At 41.0% G+C, this 17771-nt stretch overlaps 1 protein-coding gene across 3 annotated transcripts in view; it reads right to left on the bottom strand.

Annotated features, from left to right (window-relative positions):
* Positions 1-17771, bottom strand: part of STAT3 (signal transducer and activator of transcription 3) — a 95238-nt gene that overhangs the window by 69355 nt on the left and 8112 nt on the right. Inside the window, exon 2 of one of the 3 annotated variants that reach the window (XM_073683564.1) lies at positions 17312-17692. The exons of the other annotated variants lie outside the window; for them this stretch is intronic. Within the exon in view, the coding sequence (XP_073539665.1) occupies positions 17312-17418 (107 nt within the window). The 5' untranslated portion in view covers positions 17419-17692. The remainder of the gene's footprint in view (positions 1-17311; positions 17693-17771) is intronic. 3 annotated transcript variants of the gene reach the window in all.

Here is a 17771-nt window from a genome sequence, read left to right on the forward strand (position 1 = left end):
TATTATGGAGGGCTGTGGAGAGAAATAACTGTCGGCCGAGAGAGTATCTATATGATGTGTATGGCGAGCTTTATACACAAAGAACAAGGAGGACTGATGCATCCACTTTATTCTAGATTATCAGGAATACCTACAGTTTGGACAGCGGCACAAATGGTGGTATACTATCATAAGAGGTGCTGATCTGGGGTTCCAGCCATTGTTTAAAATATATTTTTCTCTTCATTCTCTTGCAGTTTAGTTTTATAGATAATATACTAAAGGAAAAGCAGCACTGGTGACTTTGGGGGATGGTATATAGATCCGTAGTAAGGTAGAATATGCTAATGGCCAGTGATGCACCAGACGTCTTTGACAAAAAAGCGGTGGAGAGTTATTGCTTGTGAAATGTCTCACATGGCCATCCACTATGCAGCTCACAGCATGAATAATGCAGGACGAAGCCATCTGCATCAATACTCCCAACATCTGTAAGTGGTGCTCAGAAATATTACACATATCATGTCTGAATTCAGAGGAAACTGGTACAAAATCCAGCCAGGACAAAGAGCTGGGCTATGTTCACACATCATGGCTCTTTTTGGGTTCATTTTCTGCAGCAAAACCTGATCTCTTGCCAGGAGGTTGTTCAGGATTTTTGTTGCTTTTTTGTAGGTGCGTTTTTTCAGCGTTTATTTCACTGTCCTTTTGTCTCTGTTATGCATGTACATAAAGTTCAGTGAAAAAAAAAAAAAAAAACAAATCTCATTCTGGTTAATGCTGAAAAAAAGTTGTGCTTTTTCACCACCCATTACTTCCTATGGGTGAAAATACGCTGAAAGTAGTGACATGCTCTATTTTCCAAAAAAAACATGAAAGGCACAAAATATGCAACAAAAAAAAAAAAAAAAAAACATGATGTGTGAACTAAGAATTCTGGAATCTCAGACTTTTCTGTTACTGCAAAAGGCAAGAGACAATTTGCATAAAAATCTGCAGCAAAAAACGCTGAAAAAAACATGATGTGTGAACATAGCCTAAGATCACTTCTTTATGTTATTATTCAACATAAAGGAAAGTCTATAATCTTTAATAAAATGCTAATAATAAGATCACCAGCTAAGGTCTTCATAATTGGATACGTTGTATATATATTATTGTATTGTTTGTGTCCCTGCTAATAATGAACGATTTTCTATCCGTTTGTAAATCCAGACTGAAAATCCTTAGTGAATCCACAACTCTATGAAGAGAACCTGTCCACGCTCCTGTCTGTTTTATTAAATTCTTGTGTTCATTGTAGTGTGTTTTACATGTAGCAAAACTGCTGCAGATAAATGTTGGGGGTTTGGCCATGGATTTTGCTGGAAATACACTGTGGATTTCACTTGGCTTCTTGAAATCGGTGCAATGTGTTGAGAAAACTGTAGAATGTTACCTGAAAAACTCAGAAAAATCCACAGTTTGCTCGCCTCGTGTGAACATACCAATAAACTAAACCATTCTAGAGTAAAGGGTCTTAAAAATATGTTGTGCCATTCCTCTGTAATTACCGCTAGAAATGTATGAAAATATATTGACAACTAGGTTTCACAAATCTTGTCAAAACGGTGTGCCTTAACATAATCTGACATGATTGGACAGTGGCAGAATGTGCAAGGACACACCCCTGAGAGGTAAAAACAGTTATCAATTTATTCATTGATTTCTATGAGGAATAGCAGATGAAAAGTACAATAGACTTATGAGAAAAGTTGCATAAGAAATGCTAGTTTATGAGGGAAACAAAAATCAACCATAAAAATCTACATATATGACATGCCAGGAGCGCTGACCGACCCCTACATGTTTTTTTTCAAAAATGAAAAGTAAAAAGCACATCTAGAATCTAAATACATGTATGGAAACAATTGGAATATTAAGATGATACAGTTTCCAAATCCCAATCATATTGGTTCTAACTGGCTCAGAAAAACATAAGAAATGGAAACTGTAAATTCTTAGCCTAGGTTCACACTATTACAGTGTCCTGCGCTCTGCAATAGGTCAGGGGTTTCTGTCGGAATCCCCAATATAGTCATTTTGGACAACGTCTGGCCTCAATCCCGCAGTGTTAGTGACTCAATTCTGGCTTTCCGTCAGAATCCTGTTTTTCGAGCATTCTGACAGACATCTCACGTAGTAGGGCTTGGTGGAAAGCACTGCATGTGTGTGAACTTTGCTCCTAGAGAGACCTTACTGTGCTGGTCTTGGAATAGGATGATCCATATACAGTTAGGTCCAAAAATATTTGCTGTAACACAAATTTTGGTATTTCAGCTGTTTACTAAAACATATTCAAGATACAGTTATATGATCAATTAAGGTGGGACTGAACGTCCACTGAAGACAACAGTGGTGATGATCGCAGAATCCTTCCCATGGTGATGAAAATCCCTTCACAACTTCTACCCAAGTGAAGAACACTTTCCAGGAAGTAGGTGTTTCATTATCTAAGTCTACCATAAAAAGAATAATAATTCATGAGAGCAAATAGAGAGGTTTCACCACAAGGTGCAAACCATTACTCAGCCTTAAAAATAGAAAGGGCAGATTAGACTTTACCAAAAAACGATAAAAAATCCAGCCCAATTCTGGAAAAGCACTTTTTGGACAGAAGAAACCAAGATCAACCTGTACCAGAATGATGGGAAGAAGAAAGTTTGGAGAAGGCTTGAAACGGCTCTTTGTTAGGGATGAGCGGACCGGTGGAAGTTCGGGTTCTGGTACCAAAGTTTGGTTCAGGTACCAGAACAGTACCCGAACTTCAACCAGAACACGAATCCCATTGAAAATAAGAGAGAGACCCAAACTTTCAAAAAAATAAATCTCTCTCCACCTCTCCTGACTTAACGCAGAACTTCAAACACATTTCTGTTCGGGTTCGCTCATCTCTACTCATGATCCAAAGCACTATTTATGATGTGACTGAAGACAGAAGCAGCCGGATGAATTCTGAAGTGTACACGTCTATAGTTTCTGCATAGATTAAACCAAATGCAGGAAGGCTGATTGGACGGCTCTTCACAGTACAGATGGACAATGACCCAAAACATACTGCAAAAGCAACCAAGGAGTTTTTTTTAAGGCAAAGAAATGGAATATTGTGCAATGGCCGAGTCAATCCCCAGAACTCAGCCCCACGGAGCAGCATCTCATATGCTTAAGACAAAACTTAAGGCAGAAAGACCCACAAACAAGCAACAACTGAAGTCTGCTGCAGTAAAAGGCCTGGCAAAACATCACAAAGGAGGAAACCTAGCGTTTGGTGATGTCCAGACTTCAGGCAGTCATTGCCTGCAAAGAATTTTCTACAAAGTATTTAAAATGAACATTGTATTTATGGTAAAGTTAATTTACCTAGTTACTTTTGAGCCCCGAAATAAGGAAGCTTTGTACAAAAATGGTTGCAATTCCAAAACGTTTCACAGGATATTTTTGTTCAACCCCTTTAATGAAAGTCTACACTTCAATTGCATCTCAGTGGTTTCATTTTAAATAAATAGTGGCATACAGAGACCACCAAAGATTTCTGGACTTAACAGCACCTATGAAAAAGACACCCAAACTTTATATATGCATTACTATATACTACTCTTCATATCCAGTCATCAACATACTGGCATTATTAGAAACTCCTTAATTACTAAGCATATGTCTTTGAGCAGCATAACACCTAATGCTGTTGTGGCACAGGGCCATCCTGACATCACTTCCAGTGGTCATGTGTTATTTCTGAGGAAACAATGCTTGAACGATGGACCACAATGAAGTGTGATGCTGACTGTGGTCAAACTACAAATGTCACTATGCACCCCATGCCTAAAGAGTAAATTCCCCCATTGAGCCACTTTTTTTTTTTTTGCACAGCACCCCATAGTGATCTGGGCAGTTAAAGACTTATAACTGGACAAAATAAGAAAAAAATAATAGAATGCCAAAAATATAAAAAATGGGTCACCCCATTGATATTGATTGCTAGTTTAAAAAGGGACAAAAATAAAGCTAAAAGTTTTTGCAGAAGATGAAAGCAGTGTACCATTTTTCACTATGTAAAGTAGTGATCTGAATATCAGGTTACATTACGTGGTAATAACATCTCTAATTTCATCCCATATGCAAAACAGAAAGAACCTGATTTACCATCAAATATGAAAAAGAAATGAAAGCCAGAACCAGATGGCATAGAATATATACTGTACACAAACATCATCGGGCAATGTCAAAATCCCCCTTCAGAATGTCACTTCTACACAGCGGCTTCCAGAACGGTGATCTTTGTGGTGTACAAAATACATTTTCTGCAAGGCAGCAAAAAACCCTGAAACTCCTACACAAGGCTACAGTATATATAACTACTTACGGTATTTAGAATACAGCAATGCAAACAACTCTTAAAGGTTCGCTCTCATCGTCCTATATGGGTACAAATGAACAGTGCTTGTAAAAACAAGCGAGCAACTGTCAAATTTGTGCTTGAAGCTGGTCAGTTAGCTCCTGATTCAGGGCCATCTTCAGTCCCACGGTGCTCCTCTGATCGAGCAGAGGTAAAGCTTCCTCATGTAGCAGCATCAGAGGCATGACAATGCTGCTGTCTGAACTGTCAATCAAGTGGTAGTGCTAACCCCCCAACAAGAAGAAAGCCAGAATGCTCAGGAGCAGTGCACTCCTGCTGAAGAGGATACAAACCCATGAAGGACAACTCTGGTGAGGTTTTTTTTTTGCCCCCTTTGTTAGCAAACAGTACTGTGTATAGTAAAATACTTACCAGTCGCTGTCTTCTGCCATTTCTAGCGTTACTGTGATCCTTTCCAGCATCACGTGAACACAGGTCTTTCTTGCAAGCTGACACCGTGGACCGCAAGTTCCTTTCTTAATGCAAGCCTATGAAAAGCCTCCTTGAGTCTCAGACTTAGGCCATGTTCAGTATTTTACATCAGTTTTTGTAAGCCAAAAACAGGAGTGGAACAATCAGAGGAAAAGTATAATAGAAACACGTCACCACTTCTGTATTTATCACCCGCTCCTGGTTTTGGCTTACAAATACTGATGTAAATTACTGAACAAATACTAAACGTGTGCACATGGCCAAACATTGAGACAGTGACTTCTGGACCACACAGAAGATGCTGTGTGAGCCGACTTGCCACACCCGTAATCACGTGATACTGGAGAGGACTGTTGAAGCGCAGGCAAGTAAGTATTTTAATGCACTCACTACACACACAGCTGATTGATATCAGTGGGGTAATAAAAACACACACAAGTTTTCTTTTAAATATGAATTGTATTACCTCTGCTTTTGTCCTCCTTGTAAGTAAAAGTATTGAACTTAGGAATGCAGCAGTTTGTGCCCCAGAGCAGCGCTTACTATCAATACATAAAGGAGTGGAGGATCAAGCTGTTTCAGATAAGACAGGAAGGACTGAAGACAACCTTTTGGTGACACCTGAGGTAAGGGAGTCACTTCTCTAACTGCTAATGTATCCAGACATACCGTAATTATTCCTCAGAAAGAAGAAAACTCTTATACCAGCCAAACCAGATACCCAACTGTAGACAGGTATTTTTGTCCTATTTGGCTTGTTCTGGGTGTAGTTGTGCATGTGTTTTTTTTGGAGAAGTTGTACTTGCTCTCACTGAAGAAATTCAGCTAGTGTATGGAGACTTATAGGAAGAGCTATACTCAGAGCAAATCCCAAAAACGCAAGAACTCTAGATCTGCTCCATTATGCACACATCAGCCCCATAGGACGCTCCTCCAAGATCTATTTAACCTCCTGTTGCCAATGAATCCGTCCCATTGCTGCCAGTATTGGAGCATGTGCAGTGAGTGTAGTCTCCCTTCTGCTTCTCCACCACTGGTAGAGTGTATTCTACCTCTATTCCTCTGAGCACTTATGGTCCTGTACACCAGTCTGTCATCTACATAGCTTCATGTGTTTTAACAACATTGCCATTTTAGCTGGGTTCTCAGAGAAATCAACTTTCCACCACTTTGCTCTGCCTGAACAACAGTGTGTGTAATAACACACAGCAGAGCTGACACAACCAGGGCTGATGTGTTTCATACCTGCCGCTGACATTTCAGTGATGTCAAATTGCAGGATTTTGCCATAAGTACCAGAAGAGCAACTAATCTGTTACCAGCTGGCACCAAACACAGCTCAGCAGGCAAAGTGAAGTGCAGCACTGCTGACCTCCGCTATTAACTAGCTAACAGATCAATTATATAAAAACATATTTCCCTATATTGATGTAGATGGCAGAAGAGGAAATTCTTCAGGCGGAGTACTATATAGGACCATACACTGCACAAAGGAATAAGGGTGTATTCGAAATATAGACTAGCTTTGTGATGTGCCAAATTCTTGTACCAAATGCAGCCAAGTATAGTATAGCAGAACAGTGGCAGACACAGACAGAAAAGGGCCCCTGTGCAAGAACAGTACATGTGCCCACTGCAGTACAATAGTTCTGTCTATGAGAGTAGCTGTGTGTTGACCTAGAGGTGGAAATGGGCCCCCTACCTCCTGGGACCCTATGCGACTGCACAAGCTGTATCAATAATATGTCAGCCCCTGCAGCAGAACTGTATTGGAAGCCTGTGCTATTTTACACATTGAGCAGTCAGCTGTTTACCAGCACAGCCATGAGTCATCAATTTAGAGATGTGGGACTAGACAGGTACAGAAAGGTGAAAGGACATGGTCTGCAGCACTGAGGAGAAGCAGGATGCTGCTGAGAAATGAATGGGTAGTCCACTCAGCTATGTACAGCTAGACCTGAACACAGAGGGGCAGAGGGAAAAAAAAAAAAAAGACACAAAAAAATGAAAGAATCAATGTGCCGCATTTTTAGTGAATAAAACTAGCTTTATTACTTTGCACTGTAGACAAATCACATGTAATCTACCTGAAAAAATCAGAAGAAATGCAGCTATTTGCTATAGTTTATAAAGAGCGCTATTACTGCAAAGTCTGAAGGTTTTGGCTGCAAAAAAAAGCTGCGAAAACGCCCCAGTGAATATACCCAATGAGATGAAACGCCCTGCTAGTTGACAACCACAGCACTTCACCTACTGAAGTGCTGTGAGTGCATTATTGCCATCCATATCGGGTAAGATTTGTCTGGCATCTAGGAAAAAAAATATAGTGTCCTTATGCTGTACCCCAAGGCACAGTACAGACCAAAAGTTTGGACACACCTTCTCATTTAAAGAAATTTCTGCATTTTCATGACTATGAAAATTGTACATTCACACAGAAGCCATCAAAACTATGAATTAACACATGTGGAATTATATACTTAACAAAAGAGTGTGAAACAAGTGAAAATATGTCTTATATTCTAGGTTCTTCAAAGTAGCCACCTTTTGCTTTGATGACTGCTTTGCACACTCTTGGCATTCTCTTAATGAGCTTCAAGAGGTAGTCACCGGAAATGGTTTTCACTTCACAGGTGAGCCCTCTCAGGTGATGCCTGGTTCACACCGTGAACCAGCATGGCTACCACAGCATCTTGCAGCGGCATGCTATTCCATCCGGTTTGTGTTTAGTTGGACCATCATTTATTTTTCAACAGGACAATGACCCCAAACACACCTCCAGGCTGTGTAAGGGCTATTTAACCAAGAAGGAGAGTGATGGGGTGCTACGCCAGATGACCTGGCCTCCACAGTCACCAGACCTGAACCCAATCGAGATGGTTTGGGGTGAGCTGGACCGCAGAGTGAAGGCAAAAGGGCCAACAAGTGCTAAGCATCTCTGGGAACTCCTTCAAGATTGTTGGAAGACCATTTCTGGTGACTACCTCTTGAAGCTCATCAAGAGAATGCCAAGAGTGTGCAAAGCAGTCATCAAAGCGAAAGGTGGCTACTTTGAAGAACCTAGAATATAAGACATAATTTCAGTTGTTTCACACTCTTTTGTTAAGTATATAACTCCACATGTGTTAATTCATAGTTTTGATGCCTTCAGTGTGAATGTACAATTTTCAAAGTCATGAAAATACAGAAAAATCTTTAAATGAGAAGGTGTGTCCAAACTTTTGGTCTGTACTGTACATCTCCAAACCAAACAACGTGGAGCTCTTCTCTCAAATACACACTTATGTGAACGTAGGCATTTTCATTCAATATGAAGCTTTTATACTTTTTCTACCTGATTACACTGCTGATGACACCAAATGATTGTGCGCAAGCAGTGAGGTGGGGAGGAAAAAGGAAATAGTGGAGATCCTGTTTCATGAACATAGTTTGTCAACACGCATAACTTACAGCAATAACACGAACAGAAAATCAGCTTTACCCAGAAAGTTCATGAACTACTTTTAAAGGGGTTGTCGGATACTCTGCTAAAAGTCGGCAGTCACTATATGTGACTGCAGAATTCTGAACCCTCTTCTCACTTGTATTGAGAGAGGACAAGTATGTCTAGTTGGCACATGCACATGTAATAAGGATTCAGAAATCTGCAGTCATATAGAGTGACTGCAGACTTTTATCAGAAGACCGGACAACCCTTTTAAGAGGTGATCAGAAATCAACTTTGTTGCAGAAATAGATTGATCATCGCTATGAAAGGCTATTGCACACAAGTGCATGCAGCTCAATTACAACCAGAGTTGAACTAGTTATAATTCGGCACCCCCAAACCTCTACGGTTCAGACTTTACCTCTATTTGCCCCAACTTCATACGGATGTATGCAGATTTATTGCTGTTGGATGTTGTATTAAAGTGACCTTCTACTTCGATCATTAAATTTGGCACTACTGATCAGGGCTGTGGAGCTGGTAAGCCAAACTTCCGACTCTGACTCCTCAATTTCCAAGACTCCGACTCCCTCGTACATGGCTCATGTTTAAGTGATAAATTTACTGTAGCACAGATTCATCTCAGCTAAAAGTCTAGACCCTTAGATTAGGAATAGGACAGACATTTATAGGACATTTCATAACTTTCCCAAATTCTTATTAAAAAATATTCCCCACAAACTGCATTCAACTACTGTACCCAATTTATTATAAATTTTAGAAGTCAAAGTCGGTCCATTTTATACTGACTCCACAACCCTGCTACTGATGCAGAGTCACCATAAGGCGACATTTACACGATCAGTATTTTACATCAGTACTTGTAAGCCAAAACCAAGAGTGGGTGAAAAATACAGTGGTGACTTGTTTCTATTATACTTCTCCTCTGATTATTCCTCTCCTGATTTTGGTTTACAAATACTGATGCAAATTACTGACCAAATACTGAACGTGTGAACATGGCCTAACTGGTACCCTCCTTTATATTAGCTCTGCTTCTGTTTCCCTGCTTTATGGCGCCATCTCTTCTTGACCCAAAATGGCCACCACTGTGGCATGGAAACAAACCAGAACCAAACGTACCCTGCTCTTTCTCTGCAATGAATTAGACACATGGTCAATGTCACGACACTAAAAAAAAGGTACCTTATGTAGGTAGTAGGAAATACCTCTGCAACATGGCAGCTATGGCTCTTTAATACACAGCCACTGAGACACTAGGCCTCTGTACAGCTTCTTGCATACAGCGGCCTTAGACCACAAACAGAAAGCTGTAATATGGATGTGTATATAGTCATATGGAGAGAGGAAAAGGATCAGATTACATCAGGACAAAATGAGAAAACATTTCCAAAACCACATTTTCAATCAAAGGAAAAAAGGAAATCTGTTAACGATACAACCTATTTATATTGTGCACCATCTCTCAGTTCTCTGAATTTATGATACAAGCTAAGGTGATGGTCCAAGGATACGCAGCTCACTACCTATAGTGTATAGGTCCGATACACTATGGTTACGAGCTATATTCAGTAGTATTTTCTGCTAGGCTTCTTTTTAATTCAGCCAGATAAAGCTTCATTTTTCAGCAATTTTCTATTGCTCTTGTAAAAAATGCTATGAATTTCAATACTTTTTATTTATTAAAAACATATATGCTGGTGGTTTTTTCAATCCATTATATTTAAAATGTATGTAGAAGCCAATAGAGAAAAACAAAAAGAAGCCAATGTCTCTCTTGATCCTGATTCCAGAGAAGTATCACTAAGGCTGTGTGCCCACGATGCGTTTTTCAAGCGTTTTAGCAGCGGCAATTCCGCTGCAGAAACGCTTAAAAAAATGCTTGGTAGAAGGCCTGCCATATTCCCCAATGATAATCCGCATGTGCTGTGCACGTGCTGCGGAAATTTCCGCTGTGGATTATCATTGCGGAAAAAAAAAAAAAAACAGCACTACCAATTATTTTGCGGAAGTGCTGCGTTTTCGCCGCCATTGACTTGCATTGAACTGCTTGGATTACGCATCACTGCATCTGCAGATGCGGAATCTAAGCGTTTCAATGTGCGGGTGGGTACCCGGGTCTGGAGGAGAGAAGACTCTCCTCCAGACCCAGGTACCATGATACCTGTAAAAAAAAAAGAATAAAATAAAAAATAAATATTATATTTACCTACTGATGGCCCCCGGTCTCCTTGTCTTCGCTTGCCGGCAGATCGCGGTGGACTGAAGGACCTGCGCTGACGTCATTTAGTCATGTGACGGCAGGTCCTTCAGTGTACCACCAGCTGCCGGCAAGCGAGGACGGAGCGAAGCAAGACTCCGGGGGCCATCAGAAGGTAAGTATAGATTTATTTTTTTCATTTTAACATTCTTTCGGTCACACTATATAAATCCATGTCAGTTGCATGGATTTATATAGTGTGACCAAGCTGTCAAGCACTTTCCAGGTGATGCTAAAACCGCTTGGAAAGAGCTTGTCAACCCGCATGCGGAAATGCATGTGAACAACGCTTCACATCCGCATGTCCCTGGCAGGAAAAATGCATGTACAATCCGCATGCGTTTTTTCTGCCAGGGAGATGCAGAAACACTCAGGAAAAAATCCGGAGCATTTCTGCATCGTGGGTACATAGCCTTACTGGGCTGCTCAGTGTAGTTTTTATAAAATCATTGTTTTATCAGCAGGACATCAAGAAAGGACTAGTAAACCTGCTGCCATATAGTCCTCCATACTCATGAGCTCTGCATTACATAGCCCTCACCACTGATTGGTAACTTTCTGCCTATGCACAGTGTACACTGAAAGCTGCCAAGTTATCAATGAAAATATTAATGGGTGTCTGAGGAATGTTCTGCCACGTTGAATGTACTTGAGCAGGTTAGTCATCAAGATCCGCTGACAGCAGCTCCCTTTGCAATTGCAGACCAATGACATCTTAGATTTGCTCGATGGAAGACCGATCCGGAGACACTGCAGGCCACGGTAGCATGTTTAGACAACGTAGGCTGCTCACAGTAGCACGAGTAACATGTGGCCTGGAGTAGGGCCGCGGTATGATGTGCCCTTGTAAAGCCGTCTTCATGGAGTTGCCCACTTCATCTCGTCAGATTAAAAGAATGGCGCATAGTGATTCAGCATGGGAACCATTCCTCAGACAACCATTAACAACCTCATTGATAGCTGGCAAAGCGTGTGCATTTTTCTGCGTGGCCTGCATACTCCATATTGAGTAAATTGAGATGTTTAGAAAATGTTGTTTCCATATGCATACCATTAACACGTCAACCGTTCCTGTGATTTTTATAATTGCACGACTTTTCCGTCTTGTGTTGTAATTTCAATGTTAAGGCGTGTATATAATGCACAAATACATACATCTCCTACCATATTTCTTTTTATGACATTTTGGGAATTGTATCTGATCACCAGAGACAGCTACTTACAAATTTTTCCCAACTGGACAGAAGAACACAACCCAAACCCCTAGATGTACCCATAGCACAGTTATACTCTTTGAATCCTACCTACATTGTCTAACAGGAGTCTAAAAATCTCTATCCCTCCACCATGCTTTATCCTCTGTCCATAAAGCTGTATATATGACAACTTCTCACCAGGTCAAAAGCTCTAGAGATAGGAGTATTTTTATTTAGAGCGCCCTATATGCTAATTGGTCTTTGCTAAGGGAACATGGCTCAGAGTTCTCTGGGGGCCTGTCCTTAGGCTGGTATGAATATTGTCCGGAGAGCATTGCCCCTTGGTAAGGAACATAAAGATTAGCATATTGGATGCCAATCTTTTTGGAAAGCTATTGTGGATTTAAGAAGAAAGCCGAGTTCTGTACTTTTGATCTGGCGATAATTGCCCTTAAAATGCACTGCAAGCGCAATAGGAAGTCAATGCATGGAAAACTGCTGCAATAAAGAATATTTATAAGCAACTCAACTAAGAGTGAGATAATCATCTTATCTGGCCACTCATACTTGGACTCGATAACGAGGTTCCTCTTTATGAGCACCGTATACTTCACTCAAGACAGATCCCTAGTCACGTAGAGGCCCTTCAAATTTCCTCTAGTTGTGGGGGGAGGTGGGGAGAGCATAGAAACATGCATAAAACCTCTGGAGTACCCACAAAGTCTACAAACCACAATAAAAAACACACTATAGATCGGAGGCTGGTGATGTGGTGAATCCCCAGTGAGGTCATCACACAATACAGGCTCCCCCAACTAAAGAGCAAACTTAACAGATGACTCCACACTGTAAGCAGGGCGGCCGTGCTGACTAATAGTGCTGAAACACGTACACAGGTCTGTTACATCAGAAGGAACCACATGAGCGTTCTCCAACTAAAGACGCAGACAGAAGTGACATTTCTTATCCAGAAACCACCACAAATTCCCAGTCTGGTGCCATGACGGACTGATAACAGGTGAGAGGAGAGAATACCCTAGACCAAATGGGTAGTGGTGTAATAAGTCTGACCAGAGCACGTCCATTGTACAGGAGTCCAGCACGGTGACAAAGGAATCTGTTAAGTCTTTAGGCCGGGGAATAGGAGACTCTGCATTTTATTATTGTTTTTATAACAAAGAAATTTATTTTAAAAAATGAATCAAAAATAGAAAGATTTCACAAGGACACGGTTGCTTACTATAGGGTGAAGAAGGCTAAAGATAGGCGCACACGCAGAGCGAATGTTTTCTTCAATCTACTGGAAATTAAATGCCAGCGGAGACACTGAAAACGTAGACAAATGCAAGTACTGGGGTTTTAAAGTGTAAGGTCGCGTGCACACTGAGCATTTGGGGAGTTATTCACATCAGTATTTGTAACCTAAAACCAGGAGTGGGTGATAAATACAGAAGTGGTGACGAGTTTCTATTATACTTTTACTCTGATTGTTCCACTCCTGATTTTGCCTTACAAATACGGAGGTAAAATACTGACCAAATACTGAATGTGTGAACGTGGCCTAATTTAGTGCACATAATCAGAAGCAGCTGCGGGTTTGATGCTGTGTGTTATGTAGAGTCAAACCCACAGCATCCAGATGTTACAGCATAGTGGATGATTTCTAGAAATCCCATGTCCACTATGCGTCTGCGGATCACCCGCGGAAAATGAAATGTGGCGCGTCTTTCCAGACTGCAGCATGTCAATTTCTCTTGCGGGTCCGCATGCAGGCTTTCCCAATAGACCTAATCTCTATGAGGAAAGTCCGCAGGTGGAAAAAAAAATGGCGTCGCTCATTTGCATAAAATGAGCGGAAGCCACAGGCAGCTCAGGACAGTGTGCACATACCCTAAGTTGTCCTACATTTTTTTGTTTTTGAATGGATAAATGCAGGAATTAGAAAAATAAATTAATCATTACTTACCAATTCAATCCCCAGAGGCTCCTACAGTCTCTGGAGGTTATGCAGCAATGATGCCACACCTACCGGTCATGTGACTGTGCAGCCAATCCCTGGTCTCAACATGAAAGTTGCCATGAGCAGCACTTAGCATCGAAAAAAAAGCGATGGCCTGCAGTACAGTCATGGCCAAAAGTATTGAGAATGAGACAAATAGTAATTTTTCCAAAGTTTACTGCTTCATTTTTTGTAATGGCAATTTGCATATACTCCTGAATGTCAAAGAGTGATCAGCTTAACAGCAATTACTGTACTTGCAAAGTCAATATTTGCCCAGAAAATGAACTTTAACCGCCAAAACACATTTCAACATCATTGCAGTCCTGCCTTAAAAGGAGCAGCTAACATCGTTTTAGTGATTGATCCATTAACACAGGTGTGGGTGATGATGAGGACAGGGCTGGCGATCAATCAGTCATGATTAAGTAAGAATGACATCACTGGACACTTTAAAAGTAGGCTGGTTCTTGGTATCATTGTTTCTCTTCAGTTAACCATGGTTATCTCTAAAGAAACACGTACAGCCATCATTGCACTGCACAAAAATGGCCTAACAGGGAAGAGTATCGCAGCTACAAAGATTGCACCTCAGTCAACAACCTATCGCATCATCAAGAACTTCAAGGAGAGAGCTTCCATTGTTGTCAAAAAGGCTCCAGGGCGCCCAAGAAAGACCAGCAAGCGCCAGGACCGTATCTTAAAACTGTTTCAGCTGCGGGATCGGACTACCAGCAGTGCCGAGCTTGCTCAGGAATGGCAGCAGGCTGGTGTGAGTGCTTCTGCACGCACTGTGAGGCAGAGACTCTTTGAGCAAGGGCTGGTTTCAAGGAGGGCAGCAAAGAAGCCACTTCTCTCCAGAAAAAACATCAGGGACCGACTGATATTCTGCAAAAGGTACAGGGAGTGGACCGCTGAGGACTAGGGCAAAGTCATTTTCTCTGATGAATCCCCTTTTCGATTGTTTGGGACATCTGGAAAACAGCTTACTCGGAGAAGAAGAGGTGAGCGCTACCACCAGTCTTGTCTCATGCCAACTGTAAAGCATCCTGAAACCATTCATGTGTGGGGTTGCTTCTCAGCCAAGGGAATCAGCTCACTCACAGTCTTGCCTAAAAACACAGCCATGAATAAAGAATGGTACCAGAATGTCCTCCAAGAGCAACTTCTCACAACCGTCCAAGAGCAGTTTGGCGCCCAACAATGCCTTTTCCAGCATGATGGAGCACCTTGCCATAAAGCAAAGGTGATAACTAAATGGCTCATGGAACAAAACATAGAAATTTTGGGTCCATGGCCTGGAAACTCCCCAGATCTTAATCCCATTGAGAACTTGTGGTCAATCATCAAGAGACGGGTGGACAAACAAAAACCAACAAATTCTGGCAAAATGCAAGCATTGATTATGCAAGAATGGACTGCTATCAGTCAGGATTTGGTCCAAAAGTTGATTGAGAGCATGCCAGGGAGAATTACAGAGGTCTTGAAGAAGAAGGGGCAACACTGCAAATATTGACTTGCTGCATTAACTCATTCTAACTGTCAATACAACCTATTGGTACTCATAATATGATTGCAATTATATTTCTGTATGTGATATAAACATCAGACAAACACTAATAAAAACCAGAGGCCAGCAGATCATGTGAAAATAAAATTTTGGTGTCATTCTCAAAACTTTTGGCCATGACTGTAGTTAGATGAATGAGGATTATGTCAATGCTGCTGGACTGCCAGTGGCCACTGGAGTGGAGGAGGATTGAATTAGTAAATCATTTCAATTTTATACTATTCCAGCTAAAAAAAATCCCAGACAACCCATTGAATCAGTGTTAGGTTCTTGGCTTCTGTAATGCTGGAATTTGAGAGTACATCATAGATTCGGCTATGTTCACATAGCGTTTTACCCTACATTCAGTGGCTCCATCAGGGCTTAAAGGGGTATTCCTATCTCCAAGATCCTATCCAAATATGTAGTAAGAGTAATAATAATAATAATAATAATAATAATATTAGCAAATACCTCCAATTAGAAATGTAGTGTAGTTTTTCTGATTTGCTGTGTCTCTTTCCTCATGTGCAGGCATTGCAGGACCTTAGGTATCCATGGTTACGACCTCTAGCCACTAGCTAACTAACTGTTACTATATCAGTGGTCGTAACCATGGATACCTAAGGTCCTGCAATGCCTGCACATGAGGAAAGAGACATAGTGAATCAGAAAAACTATACTACATTTCTAATTGAAGGTATTTGCTAATATTATTATTATTACTACTACTACACCTACTACATATTGGGACAGGATCTTCGAGATGGGAATACCCTTTTAAATCTGATCCTCCATAGAATGGGATTGGGCATATATGCTGATGCAGCCATTGACAATAATGATGCAGACGGAGTCACAGTGTGCTGTCTTAAATCATTTGCAACCATACACTCCTATTATTGGCGGGTATCAAGACGTAGTAGACTACATCTCGCATCATACATCTATTACATCTACCTGCCTTATAGCCTCCTGAAGAGCTGGCAAGGCGAAACGCATAGAGGCGCTATACTGGACCACTACGATACCCAGATAAGTACTAATCTAATCTTGCACATTTATCTTGACTCCATCTGAATTATGCTTTATATTGCTTTGAGGATATATATGCAATAAGCACCCCATTTTGTAACATATCGTCTACGGGGAGTATGTGCAATATTATCTACATATGTTATTAAGATTGGAGCACTCAGCACTTTAAAAAATCACCTTTAGTCAATGGCGGCGATTACGCTGCGTGTCCGCAAAATTAATTCATTAGCTCTAAGCCATAATCATCAACATTAACAGAAATAAACACTTGAAATAGATCACTCTGTGTGTAATGACTCTAAATAATATATGAGTTTCACTTTTTGTATTGAAGAACTGAAATAAATTAACTTCTTGATGATAGTCTAATTTAGTGAGATGCACCTGTATATGCCTGTAAACTTGGAAAATGTGTATGAGATGAACCACAGTGCTGCAATATTTCACCACTGAAGACATGTCTATCTTTGATGTCCCTGATATAGGGACCTTTGATGACAGGGTGATTCTGATGTCGTCTCATCTCCTGTTGTATCTGTGATATTGAACTGTAAGGGTATGTGCACACGATCTGGAGTCGCTGCGTGCTTATGCAAAGTCAAACCCACAGCGGCCAGATGTTACAGCATAGTGGATGGATTTGTAGAAATCCCATGCCCACTATGCGTCTCTGTGCACCTGCGGATCACCCGCGGAAACGGACATGCGGCGCGTCTTTTCACATTGCAGCATGTCAATTTCTCTTGCGGGTCCGCATGTGGACTTTCCCCATAGACTAATCTCTATGAGGAAAGTCTGCACGTGAAAAAAAAAAAATTTGCATAAATGAGAACAGAAGCTGCATGGCTGCTCTGCAGCATCGGGGCTGTTGGCGGCTTTGGATTGTGGGAATGTATGCTAACAAATTGCAACAAAATATAACAATTCAGACCCCACACAAGTGGCGTGGCAGAGTAGATCAAAGCATCTTCTCACCTATCTCTGTCGTCCTCTTCCTTGGTTAACAGCTCTTGCTTTACAAAATCCAAAAGAAAGAAGGAGATAAAACGGAGAACAAGTAGGTGAGAAGGTGCACTCAACATTTTTGCCACGCAAAGGGTGCACCGGACATCTGTGCTTGGTTTGTACAGTCATTTTCTGTTTACAGACTCCCTTTCATATTCTCAACAACTTGATGATCTTGGTGTGAATACTAGACTTGTATATTGTCCTTTGGCGCTCACCACTTTGTATCATACAAACCGGAACATCTTTATCAGATTTTAGGCTGACGCAACTGAAATAATCGGTTCAATCAGTAAAAATCTGCATCTACAGCAGCAACGATTGCCTTCTGCAAGCCCTTCGTAGTTCAAACTGCAAAACAGCAAAAATCCAAAGGATAACATGGGTTATATGCCACTAATTTCATTAAATCAGCTTTGGATTTTTACAT

The sequence above is a fragment of the Phyllobates terribilis genome, unplaced genomic scaffold (assembly GCF_046119375.1).
Source record: "Phyllobates terribilis strain yellow unplaced genomic scaffold, ASM4611937v1 Scaffold_5__5_contigs__length_657084704, whole genome shotgun sequence".
In the NCBI taxonomy this organism is placed as follows: Eukaryota; Metazoa; Chordata; class Amphibia; order Anura; family Dendrobatidae; genus Phyllobates; species Phyllobates terribilis.